Here is a 13,650-nt window from a genome sequence, read left to right on the forward strand (position 1 = left end):
TCACATATTTATATATTTTTTTTAAAAAATACTAAAAAGCTAAGAAATAAATAAAGTTAAAAAAAATTATAGTATTTTTTTAAATCTATTTTTATAATATTGTTAAGCATTTTATATTTTCTAAACTGATTTTATTTATTTTTCTTGGTGAATTGTATGTGGCAAAATTGTAGATGAGATAGGATTGATTGAGATGAAAATAAGCAAAACAAAAAGAAGTAATTAAGTTTTTTTAATGGTCTTGTACCATAGATAATAAATTGCATTAAATGATGATATGATATTTATTTTGCTAATTAAAGTTTAAAAATACTATTTTTTTCATTGTCTTTTTTGAGAGTAGCCAATAGAAATTTAAATAAAAAGCATTATTTATATATTTTAATTCACTGAAAATTTCCAAACTTTACCAAATCCAATAGTCTTTAAAAAATCTAGGAAGTGATTGGTTGAAATTAATTGTTATTGAGGTCAAATGATTTCAATAGTTCTCTATTAGGTAGGAACTAATAACATATACATCTTTTCATATTGTGAAAATGATCTCGATCCTAAAAGCATGCCAAATATGAAAAAACTTGTGAGGAAGCTTAGGAAAATCCCCTAGTAAAACCATGTTCCAAGAGAATGACTATGGTCTAAAAGGCTTACAAAAAACATGTATCTAGCTCCAAAAATGTTGAGATATGTAGCAAAACAAGGAGAGGTGTATGAAAGCCTTGGGTTGGACACAAAAAGGGCATTAGGATCAAGAATTTCCATATGTCTAAGACAGGACCCCAAGGGAAACCCATGGAAGAGAACAAACCAAGATAATGAGCAATTTTAGGTTCTGTTGTAGCCAGCCACACAAAGAGGAACCTATGACACCATGCCTTCTAAGAAGACTATGAATGCTAACACTGGTAACCAAAGGCAAGTGGGGAGAAACCAAATGGTATCCCAACTTAGGCTTGTAATCATAAAGAAAAGTACATGGATACCATTTCCAATCCTTCCACCATGGCTTAATAGAAGCAATATCCAATTTTCAAATTCATTATGGTGGCAAGGTAGAGACCAATAAGTCAAAAAAAATTCAATTAGGATGAAATAGACAATAATTGATGTGCATCCTCTCAGGAATGAAGGCTCATAGAAACATTGCAAATCAAATCTTTGGGAGTCCAAATGTGGCCTCATTAGTGATAACAAAGAGCTCTAGCCCCTTGAAGCTTGGTGAGAGGAAAGCCTTAAACATAAAAAAGAGGAGACCACTAGTTGTTTAGTTGATTAATGGAAAACTCATCTCAAAATCCATTACCAACCCATTAAATCCAAGGCTTGACTACCTCTCAGGCTCTCCAAATACTTTTGACAACAAAACTACCTTGCATTTGAACTAACTCTTTCATGACATGAAGGGTTTGAAAGATAATCCCCTTCTAGGATACTTTATTGAAGGGAAAGTGTGAAGAAATACAATGGTGAAAAAGAATTATTCCAAGTCTCATTACTAGTTAAGGCTTTTATGACCCATTTCGCACATAAATCCAACCCTTTCTTTTGGGTAGACAAGAGACCAAGACCTCCAGAGTCCTTGGAAAGACAACAAAACTCTCAAGAAACTTAGTGAAAACCATGATGATTCCTAGAAGCTTAGAGTAAACCACTAAGGAGGTGTTCCATCTTCATATAAAAGGCTTTAGAAGGATCCCAAAATGATGAATAATATATAAGTAGCAACAAGAACTTCATAATAAATCTAAAATTTACCAACAAGAGAAAGAAGTTTGGTAATCTGGTAGTTGATTTTTTTATTCTCATAATGACAACAGTCTAATTGTCCACATATTTAACTTGGAATGCAAAGGGAATACCTAAGAAGTGAAATATTTCCCCATGTTGGATCTATTTCCATTCGAATTATAGAAGCCAAGGAGGAGCTAGGAGGAAAGGCAGTGGTAGAAAAGGGGTTTGTGCCATTGAGTAGTCCAACTAGAAGCAAGGCAAAAAGTGTCAAGACATTGAAGAGCTTCTTTAACATTATCTTCATCCTCAATGAGTTTGATGAATGAATCATCCACAAAAAGTCCATTGAAGTTGAGAAGGTGACTTAGGTAGCGAAATTCCTCTAACATTGACAAGACATATGACTTTTGCAAGTATCTAAACCCTTTGGTTGCAAGAACATATAATGTAGGAGCTAAGGGACACCCCTAACATATGGACTTGAAATTCCAAAAGCTTGGGATTGGGGAGTATTGATTGTAATACAAGAAGAGGCATCTCCAAAGACTATATGAAAGTGGGACCAAAGTCGAAAGCTTGAAGCATGGATAAGATGAAAGACCAATGAATGTGGTCATAGGTTTTAGTGAAATCTATCTTAAGAAAGAGAGCATATTATTTTGATTTCCTAGCCCATTCCATGCTTTCCCAAACATCAATTATATTATCTAGAATGTAGAAAGACTTGATAAAACCAATCTTCTTAGGGAAAACCAAAAAAGACAGAATATGACAAATTTTAAGAGCAAGAGCCTTCACTAGGATTTTGTAAGAGAAGTTCGACAAGCTTATGAGTCTCTAATTGAAAATATTCTTAGGATTCCCTACCTTAAGGATAAATTTAATGCTTTCCTCTATTGATAATTTCTCCTAGGCACTAAGATTGAAAGGCCTCAAGGTAAACCTTGTGGAGGTCAAGACCAAAAATGTCTCATAAAGCTTTGTAAAATTCACAAGGAAAGCCATTGCATCCCAAAGCTTTATCACATGCCATGGAACAACCCTTTTTAGGTCTTGTGGAGTGAGCTTCTAATCACAAAAAGCCTTTGTTCAAGAGCAAGTCAAAAAGGGACAAAAATAAGGTAACCTTTCAAGGCTTGATCTTTGGCAGGTCAATTTCCATATGTGGTGAGTATCTACTCATAGTGTCTAAAAAAATCTTGGAGAATGTTAACAAGTTCAAAAAGGACAACTTGGCTTTCCTTGACCCTCTTGATCCCAATTTGAGGGCTTGAAAATTCCTTTGGATGCTTGATCACCAACTCGAAGCCAAAGGAAATGGACTTTGATATGAGCACCTCTAGCAATGCATTTGTTAGCAATTTTTTTATGGTGCTGAAGTTGGGCAAGACAAACTTGTAGATCCGTATCAAACAGATTCATGGCCAAATCTTCAATAGCAATAGTTAGATCCTTGAAGGAAGTTGCATAATATCTACTCCAATACAAAGTAAGTTATCTACCATAAATGCACAAAACCTTATTGTACAATCTATGACATCATTCCACCATTGAATCCACCCAAAGTGGTGATGGGATTGATGCTCTAAATTCCTCGCATGTTGGAGATGGGCCAACATTTCTTGGTGATAAAACAAAGACTTGTTAAGGTGGAACTGCACCTTGGAAGGGTGCATATGAGTTGTCTGTCATAAAATAGAAAAAATGATAAGAAAGTGGTCTCACAAGGTCACATCAATCAAGGGAGCGAGACGCAACTCTCTAACTTCAAAAAAAAGAGAAAAAAAGATTGTGTCATGATCACAACACTATCAAGCTTCTTTAAAATCATGTTTAAATGAGCTCTAAATATATTTTGGAATGTCTCTTAAATGGTTTTTTTTAGATGTAATAATGTAACAAATTTATTATAAACATCTTAGAATATATTTCTTTTACACTCTTTTTCAAGATATCTATATTAATTATTCTTAACACAGTTTATTGTTGTTTTCTTAGCCAAATTTATATATTTATATATTGTTAATGACCATTTGTTAAATTTCAAAGTGTTAGATTTATATTTTGTAGTTACAAATAATATTATTTTCCACCATCAATTGTAACCATAACAAGAAATTCATTTTTATCAATGTTTTTAAACAATGAGATTGTGAGATCACAGAGAATCATGCAATTTATCCCTCTTTAATTAACATTGGTCCTTTCATCCCCAAATAGAGTTATTATGAGGACACTTGGTGACGAATGAACATAAATCATGATAGGACGTATTTTCTCTTCCATGTCTTGGGTAAAACTTTGCTAATAATTCAACATCATGTTTTCCTTTTAATGGTAGTATTAAGAAAGGTTTGAGAAAAAGCATCAAGGTCAGTTCTTGTTTGTGTAAGCCCTATATTGTGGAGAAGCATAGCCTTATTGAGAGGAGGAGAAGTGTGAAGATGGGTGGAGAGCTTGCCAATGTGGAACCTGATAAAATTAAAGATGCTACTAGGAATAACCTTAGACCCTAGATGGCTTTGGATGAAGGTGGTAGGGTTCCCTATATAGAAGGAATAATTGGTTTTGATATTAACTATTCTTTGCAATTCACCAATAGCTGAAAGGATAGAAAAGTGACCATTGGGAGCATCACCTTTGTAGTTAATGAAGAGGTGATCACCCAAGCAACTAAGCTATCCACTGAAGATTTTTTTTTTGGAAAAAGACAAGTTGAGTCACTAATGAAGATAGTCTTAGATGGTGTTGTAGAGATAAGAAACCTATGAAGCAACCAGGTGGTTGTAATTAGGAGGAGCTACTAGGACCTTGGGATTAGATTTGTGCTTTCATTATGAAGTATTTTACCTTGGAAGGGTGTTATAGTGTGTACCATTATTATCATTAACCTTTCCTTCACCATTTTAGGTACCATGACCTAATTTCTATTCCTTTCTACTTGCTCCATTTGCTCAAGTCCACTATTAAAAATGTTAGGGATTGCAAGAGGTTAGGAAAGAAAGTTTTTATTCTCCACCAAGGTCTTATGTTAAGGCTCTACCAGTTTCACTTGACTTTATACCCTCCTTGGTCCAGTACTGTTCATGCTACCTATCCCCTCATCAAACCCCCCAATGGGTAATGCAATAGATCTTGTAGAGAAGAAAGGGATGAAAAGACCCAGGTCCACTAACACCTCCTCTCAAGATTCCTCAATCTTTGATTCCCCATGGGAGGTGGCTAATAAGGTGAGACTTGAGAAAGGAGACCCCTCTAGCACCAAAACTATCAAAAGGCCTAAATTTGAACCCAAAGTGCATTTTGTTGACTTGGAGGTAGAAGAAGAAATGCCTTGAAGATCCTCTAGAATTGTTAATAAACCAAGGACACGAGAAAGTTGTGAGGGAGTATTATGGGCTAGAAAATGAATCCACATAATAAGAAAGTAATGCAAGGTCAGAGTTGGCTACCCATAATAGCAAAAGTTTTACACGTCTCTGCTAGCATAAAAATGTAAGACATTATTGACACTGAAAATCTATGAAGTTGAAAGTATGGAGGTCTTTGCCTGAAGGATCCCTCCCCTCCCACCTCCCTATAGGTAAAAGAGAAAAGCTTTGCAAGTAAAGAGATTGTAGTGGAGAACAAGACTCGAGGAGAAGACTACTATGATCTGTGTGCAACCAAAGTAAAGGAGTTAACTAAGACTAAGAAAGAGCTGAAAACGCTTGACAAATATTCATTAAACTAGCTCATTTCACAATCAAGGTTATGTACTCCTTAGGGACCATGCATTGCCTCCTCTAGAAAGAGGACAAACAAGACAAGAGAGATGGAACCATGAAAGAGCTATGTAAGTTCCTGGCTAAAGACTAGACAACAATGCTTCTTTCCAAACCAAGGGAGCCTAAAAAATAATTTTGTTTTCTCTAAAGTTTTGTTTTTTGTTCTTTTGGTGGCTCATTTTCCTGAAGTGGAAGGGCTATAGTTTTTGTTTGCTTAAATTTTTTATTGATTTACAATACTCTAGTTGCTTGGTTGAGCCTTGCATGTGGTTGTAACATTTTAGTAGTTTTGCTAGTCACGTCTTATAATGTAGACAATATGCTATGGTTATGGTTAATGATATAGAACTTTTCGTAGTAATTTCAATTTAATATGTGAGTTTGGATTGTGTTGTGCTTTGTTACCATTAGATTTCTAACAATCATTTTGCCATTGATGTGCTATTGATCTGGGTCTGTAGTCTTGAGTGTAGATCTTGTGGTTGTTTTGGGCCAACCCCATCTTTTGGTTGCTTATTTATTAAAAAAACACAATTCATCACCATTACCATTGTTGTTACCATAATGATTTGTAAATGAAAGTAGAACACTTACAAAATGTTATCAAATTCTTTAAACATTATTAATTAGTTATTTAAAGCAATTATAACGATGACTAGTTTCTAAGAATATAAAGTTTAGAATATTAATTTTCAATGTTTGTAAATAAAATGGAACAAAAATTAGCATATACATTAAAGAAAATAAAATGTAGCACATTATTTTTCACACAAACATGAACCAAAATCTTATTGGCATGATGCATAACTAACACAATCATGTGGGCAACGTTGACTAAGTAGTTGGGAACTAAATTTCTTATATAAATGATTCAAAATTTTGTTATGTTCCCAAATAAAATGATGCAAATAAATATCCACAGGACATAATCCACTATTTTCTTTTTATTTAATGTCTATGACATAAACTATGATGCAAGTTTTTAGGTAAATGCAAACAAACCCTAAAGTATCCTTTTGACAATGCCTAGATCGGTAATGTTAAGATACAATCAAAATTCATTAAGAAACTAACACAAAAGTTAACAAAAATGATGTGCCAACAATCTTCAAATCCAACCCGATAGAACTATTACAATGTATTAAGCAACTAAAATACATAGACATTGCGACAACCTTTCATCAATCTTCAAAACCCTTATCGAAAGAGACTATCAAAGTGTCTTAGGGAATTGATGTACAAGTTTGTTTGGTTGCTATAATTTTGCAATACTAGAATTAGCCAATTTAGAAATTTGTCAATCCGGGAAATAGCTTTTGGATGGCTGGACCCATTTGGTTCACCTAGAAGAAAGTGAAAAGATGCATTTTCTACATTTAATTTTTAGAATTGAAATTGGAAAGACTTCTTTTCTTTTTTTTGGGTTTATTTTTTTAAAACATTTAGCTTTTTTTTCAAAAAATGAATAAAGTTAATTTTTAGATTTTTTTAGTTATTCTGTATAAAATCTAAAACAAGTTAAAAATTCCAAAATAGTCATAAGTGCAATCTCTAGACAACTTTCTAGTATTTAGAAATTTATGTATTTCATCTAAAATCAACTTTATGAGTGTACCACTTTTAAGGAGCATTTAGACTATTGCTATCTATTGACATCATTTCCTACATATATAATTTCATTTACTTCTCAAATAGAAAAGAAAAAGTTTGAAGGAATGCCAAAATCAAATTTGAGCAAGGTAGCAACAAGGAGGAACAAAAATGACCCCTTGAACAGATTCAGTGCCAATATGGGCTTGGATATGTCTGCAAATAGAGTATGAGTAAGTAGTTTCATATGGATTGACTGCTTGCTTTGCTTTTGATGAATATTGAATACCCTATGCCCTTGGAAATCAAATTAATTATACTAAGTATTTATCCATATTGAAATTACTATTTTATAAGCTAGACTTAAAAAAAGTGAGAGTGCTCATTGTTTCACGTGGCATTGGTGATAAAGGTCCCATAAGAATGGCTAAATTTACTCTCATAAGCAAAACAACATAACATTGTGTTCTAATTGTTCTAAAGATCCTAAATCTTCTTATCAAACCAATAAATACTCTCAAAAAAAAAAAAAAAAAAAACCATAATCTGTACAAACAATTTGCAAACAAAAGGAATAAATCTATACTCTAAAATTATTAATCTTAACAATTTCAGCTATAAATAATTTGATACAACAATAAATTCTCAATGCATCAATTGGGGGTTACCTTGAACTTATAATTCCACATCATTGCTAACTAATAAACTAATAAATGATTAATGTTTAAATGATTCATTTATTGCAAATACATACAATTTTACATTTGAATGCAAGACATGTAACACTACATATACTCATGCCATTGCTAATTGATAAATTGTCTAGAATGTCATTACTATAAATTTGTCCAACGTATGATACAAAATTATGAACAAATTACAACAAAGAAGTCCAATATCTACACTTTAATGCAGATGGTCTAAACAAAGAAGTCAATCCCTATACAAAATCTAAAATTTATGCACTTTTTCGGCATATAGTCCCAACAAAGAAGTCCAATTATAACACATACAATTCATAATTGTTGAACGTACACATTTGAAACCCAGTTATGTGTCTATCTAGTTTGAAGTTTCTCCTATTACGAATGAATGGATGATTAAAGGATTTATTCCAAAGAAGCTCAAAAATCTAGAGATACGTACTAATATAAAATTTCATATAAAATTCCACAAGTTCTGCCAAATTATTTTGGATGCCGTCAATTTTTTTAAATAAATTGTTGTTATTTTACAAAACAATTGGTTTTTGTGACTTTTCACAATGTAACTTTCAACTTGCTGTGAGCCTATTAAAAGCTTTAAAATTCTGTACAAGACTAGAAACAAATGACAATGACTACACATTCACATCTTCCTTGTATGGTATGCGTAAGTTAGAAGGTAATCATTGAACATGGCGGCCTATTCTACAAAACTAAGCAAAAACCCACTTACAATTTGTCTTACTATTGGGTTTGGTATATGACGGCATAATCTTCCATCTGCATATGCAACGGCACTTGATAGCAAGAAACTTGTCAATATACTCCTTGGATTTCGTTTTTCTTTCTCCTTGCTCTTTTTAACATTAGGAAAATTAGAACCACTTGGGAGACCTTCCTTCATCTGATCTACAGATGATTCTTTGGCAGCAGCAGATTTACCATCTGAGTCAGCTTTGCCCAAAATTTTCCGTGTTTGTGCTCTTAATGCCCGAATTGTAAATATAATAAAAAGTTGCTCACATACAGCCTTAAGTTGTGGGCCTAATTTCCATTCCTGGCAATCAACAATAGATCCCTCAGTATTATAAGTTGGCAACCAAAAACCGACAAAAGTGTTATCTGAGATTGAATGTACTTTAGACAGAAATTTGAATACTTCTGCGAAAATTAGCAGCTACTTGCAGTATAAACCATACAGTAGAGATGAAATAAAAAACTAAAGCAGCATCAGATGAACATGTGCATTTAATATTCTGAATCCTAATAGTAATTTCTATTTGTTTGAACCTTCGTCTCTATCTAGCATTCCACATACATATTACTAGTTTTAATGTTTCAATTCAAGAACATGGTGTAATTTCGTATTATTTTAGATCATGCTAATGGTAATCTTATTTTCATTCGTATTCTTTTTCAATCTACTCAGACTAAGAAATTCTAAGATAATGGCAAACTTTTTCATTTCCCGAGCTTATTTTTCCTTTCATACCGAACATATTTGCTGTATGTTATCCGATGATCTTTTAATTAGGGGCTCTTTCAAATTTGAAATTCTTGATAACTACGACAATGCATTATTTTGTTCTATGCTTTTAAAGAAGCTAAATCTCATGTACAATGTGTTTTCCTATATCTCAAGGTCTTGAACATTTCATCTAATTATTAAAGACAAAGTATAAAATGAATGAACATACAAAATCCTTATGGAGTCGTCGTGGAGAATAACCAGCAACTGAGGATTTGTCAGCCAGAAGACCCTCTGCGCTAAGAAAGTTCTTCGTGGATTTTATGATTTCATCAATCAGAGCACTGTTTGGAGGCAAATTCTTAAGGGTCACCTGCAACATAATTGTTTTTGCTTGTGAGAAAAGATGAAATGTATCTTGATATATTTAAAATTTCAAAGAAACATGTGCTTGGCAAAGATGTTTGAAACTATAAGATCGCAGTCCAAAGTTCTGCTAACTCAAAATACCTTAAATACCCAGAACATATAGATGACTGAGATGCTACTAAACACAGACTATATTATCTAAACATAAACACAACCTCAGATCAGATTAAGTTGACAATGCATTTATCATTGAAATTATTGCAACCAAGTGAATCTGTGTGTGCACATGCATACATTTTAAACAAAAGAATTTTCTTTTAGAGTGAAGAATATGTTCTTGTAAAAAATAGGCCTCTTGTGCAGGAACCTCAACAGGTTCTAACTTCACCAGTGTAATATCCCTTGCATTTCTACTGTTACGTATCCAGTTTTATGTCAAACGCATTTCATCAAACAGTAGGTGTGAAAAGTCTGAACTGGATCTTCTGATCTTTCTTGTGCCAAGTAGTTCCATCAAACACTTAACATGTTTAATTAAGAATATTACTTAATTGTGCTGCCATAAAAAACAAACTGAGAACATATATAAATCCTGAAATAGTTGAACAAAAGATATAGGCATTAAGCAAACAGTTGGCATTCAATAGATGATGGTGATGTTCAAGGCATCACACCAAACATTTTGAAAACTACTTGACCAGCATCTGTATAAAACTTCAGAATTCTAATTTGCAAATCTAAATAATTACAATGAAAGTTATTTGCAAATATCTACTCAAACAATTTAACTTATAATAACGGAATCCAGTAATCAGTGCAGCTTTTCAATTTCATCAGCAACCAACAAAGAATCCACATCATCAGAAAACATCAAAGAATCTCCCAACGTCCAAAATGTACCCTTTCCAAGCTCTTATAACCCCTTTCATATCTCACATGCCTGATCTAAATATACTGCGGCTGCTAATAATAAAACCATAATCTCACCTATATGGCTGAAAATTTGCATTGTGAACTGATTTACTAATCTTGCAGCAGTCTCAACATAATCTAAGGATTCAAACCTTCAATTTTCACCTCCAATAAGCTCAATCATGGCATCTGTATAAAGCCGTGGTATGTGCACAATTTGTTGGACATTTAAACAATTCAAAGTGCTGGAAGAATTTACAATTCTTCAAGCTCAGAACTTGAAATCCATATTCTAAAATTCTCTTCATCCAAACACAAAAAACAAATGCATCAAGAATGAATCCATTTCTTTTTGCCTTTACAATTCCTAAGTAATAAATCAATCATGAGGCTTCAAGAATACACCCTCTGATAACTTACAAGTGTATTTTCTTTTGTTGCATTTAACAGTGTAACACTAGTATTGGGGTATGTCGGGACTCTAGGATAAGTTTCCGAGACGGGGGGAAAATGGGTCTCATTTTTGGGACGGTGGGGGGATGGCTAGGGGATGACGATAATGTAAGGAAGCAAAGGTGCGCGAAATCGCTTCCTACGCTAATCTTTGAGAGGACGATTATGCAAATCAAAGTAACTATTGCAAAGATCTCAAGAAATGCATAATAACATAATCAAAATAACAAAGAACACACAACACAGTGATTACCGTGGGGAAACCCTTCTAGGAGAAAAACCCCACCCTCCAAAACTCGCACAATGTATTATCAAACCAAGATGATTACAATACACTTGCAAAGCAAGTTCTTACAGGAGCGCATCACCACAACTCGAACTTGGAGAGACTCCTTCTAGCACCAGTCTTGCAAACTAAACTCAATTACACAAACACCTCCCCAAGCCCTCTTTTTATAGTGATTTTACAACCTGGAAACCACTTATGGTTTTACAAAACCATGAGCAAAACTACCATGCCACATGTTACCCATTTTTGACAACAACTAGGTTAAAAATAGTAATCCCGTCCACAATTTTGTCTCTTAGTCTAGACCCCCATAAAAGTCACAAAATGAGTCATCAAGGCTCTAAAAATAGCCTACCTATATTCTACTAAGGACAAGACTCATTTAACAACTCACTAACCACTTTCCAATGCATAAACAAGTGGAAAACTCCCACAAACTAATTTTGGAATTTTCCAAGAAAAGATTGCAAGGTTGAGACACATGTTTCTCAACATTCTCCCACTTGTCGAACACCTTGCAAGAGTCAGGGGATTTGAAATATCATGGACTTAATTGCTAGGGGCTGAGAGGCCCATAGACTCTGAACACCATCTGAATTTCTCTGTGCTCACGGGCTTAGTTAATGCATCAGCAACATTCGCCAAAGTCTCTACCTTTTCCAGCTTCACCTTGCCATCCTCGACCATATCTCTCACAAAATGATATTGTACATCAATGTGTTTGGTCGCATGAAAAGTCGGGTTCTTCGCTAGGCAAATTGCACTCTGGCTGTCACTATAAATTGTCACTGCACCCTGTTTGAACTCTATATCTGAACACAATCTCTTTAGCCAGATGGCTTCTTTGCAGGCATGAGTAGCTGCCATATACTCTGCCTTAGTAGTGGACAAAGCGACCACAGCCTGTCGCTTACTCATCCAACTGATTGCACCACCAAATAATGTAAACACATATGCACTGGTGGATCTTCTTCTATCAACATCACCAGCCCAGTCTAAATCCACATAGCCTCGAATATCTAAGGAATGCTCACTTCTTGTTCCATGAAAACATATTGAGTACTCTGAGGTACCTCGCAAGTATCTGAAAACTCTTTTTACTGCATCCCAATGTGCTCTTCCTGGATTAGACATATAACGGGAAAGTACTCCCACTGCTTGGGCAATGTCTGGTCTTGTACAAACCATAGCATACATCAAACTTCCAACAGCACTCTGATATGGTACTCGACTCATCTCTTCCATCTCCAATGGGGATGTAGGACACTGTGAGCTAAAAAGCTTTGTTCCCATAGTAACCGGAACACTCAATGGTCTTGAATCCTGCATATTGAATCTTTTCAAAATAGTACCAACATACTTACTTTGGCCTAGCCAAAGCTTTCTGTTCCGTCTATCTCTTATAATCTCCATTCCCAGAATGTGCCTAGCTGCACCAAGATCTTTCATTTCAAACTTTATTGAGAGTTGAGATTTTAACTCTGCAATCAAACCTTTTCCTTTGCCAATAAACAACATGTCATCGACATACAAGGCAATAACCAGAAAACCATCACCATCAGATTTGAAATATATACAATGATCAGATTTAGATCGCACAAATCCCAAACTCAACACATATGTATCAAACTTCTGGTACCACATCCTAGGATTCTGTTTTAAACCATACAAGAATTTCTTCAATTTACAGACCAAATGACTTTTACCTTTCACCACATAGTGCTTTGGCTATGACATGTAAATTTCTTCCTCCAAATCTCCATGAAGGAAAGCAGTTTTCACATCCATTTGCTCGATCTCTAGATCATAAGCTGCTGCAATAGAAAGCAAAAATCTAATGGATGTCATTTTGGCTACTGGAGAAAAAATCTCACCATAATCTACTCCCTCAACCTGAGAGTAACCTTTTGCAACCAAACGTGCTTTATACTTCTCAATGCTTCCATTTGAACCCATCTTCCTTTTGAACACCCATTTACAACCAACAGGCTTTCGTCCTTCAGGCAATGGTACAAGGTCCCATGTTCGATTCCTCTTAAGAGCTGCCATTTCTTCATCCATGGCTATTTTCCAGGACTCTGAATCATTCATACCAAGAGCCTCTTCTACAGATCTCGGTTCATCAATGTTAGCATTCAATGCAAATATGCACCTCCAATCATCAGGAGAATACCCATACCTTTCAGGTGGTTTCCTTTGTCTAGTAGATCTTCGAACAAGATCTGGTTCAGGTTCAGGAGGTTCAGGTTCGTGATTAGGTTCTCCCTCTTCCTCTGATGATTCAGAACTCGTAGAGCTCTCTTCAACATCTTGTCTTTCTAAGGGCCTTGATTCAACTTTCTCAGGTGTAGTAGGAAGTTGAATCAC

The 13,650-nt window shown here is 34.5% G+C and overlaps 1 protein-coding gene across 3 annotated transcripts in view; it reads right to left on the reverse strand.

Moving 5' to 3' along the window:
- Positions 1–8,209: 8,209 nt before the first annotated feature.
- The window catches only part of LOC149552143 (vacuolar protein sorting-associated protein, putative (DUF1162)), a 336,370-nt gene continuing 330,929 nt past the window's right edge, over positions 8,210–13,650 (reverse strand). For 2 of the 3 annotated variants that reach the window (XR_016352867.1, XM_089787620.1), the window contains exons 35-36: positions 9,490–9,633; positions 8,210–8,849 (exon numbers count right to left, since the gene is read on the reverse strand). Coding sequence is in view for 1 of the 3 variants with exons in the window: in XM_089787620.1 (XP_089643746.1) it covers positions 8,493–8,849; positions 9,490–9,633 (501 nt within the window). In the remaining 2 variants the exon portion in view is untranslated. Of the gene's footprint in view, positions 8,850–9,489; positions 9,634–13,650 lie in introns of those variants that run through there. The other variant, XR_016352866.1, reaches the window with a different exon arrangement.

This window comes from Cupressus sempervirens, chromosome 6 (genome assembly GCF_028749045.1).
Source record: "Cupressus sempervirens isolate cs-2001-9-10 chromosome 6, ASM2874904v1, whole genome shotgun sequence".
In the NCBI taxonomy this organism is placed as follows: Eukaryota; Viridiplantae; Streptophyta; class Pinopsida; order Cupressales; family Cupressaceae; genus Cupressus; species Cupressus sempervirens.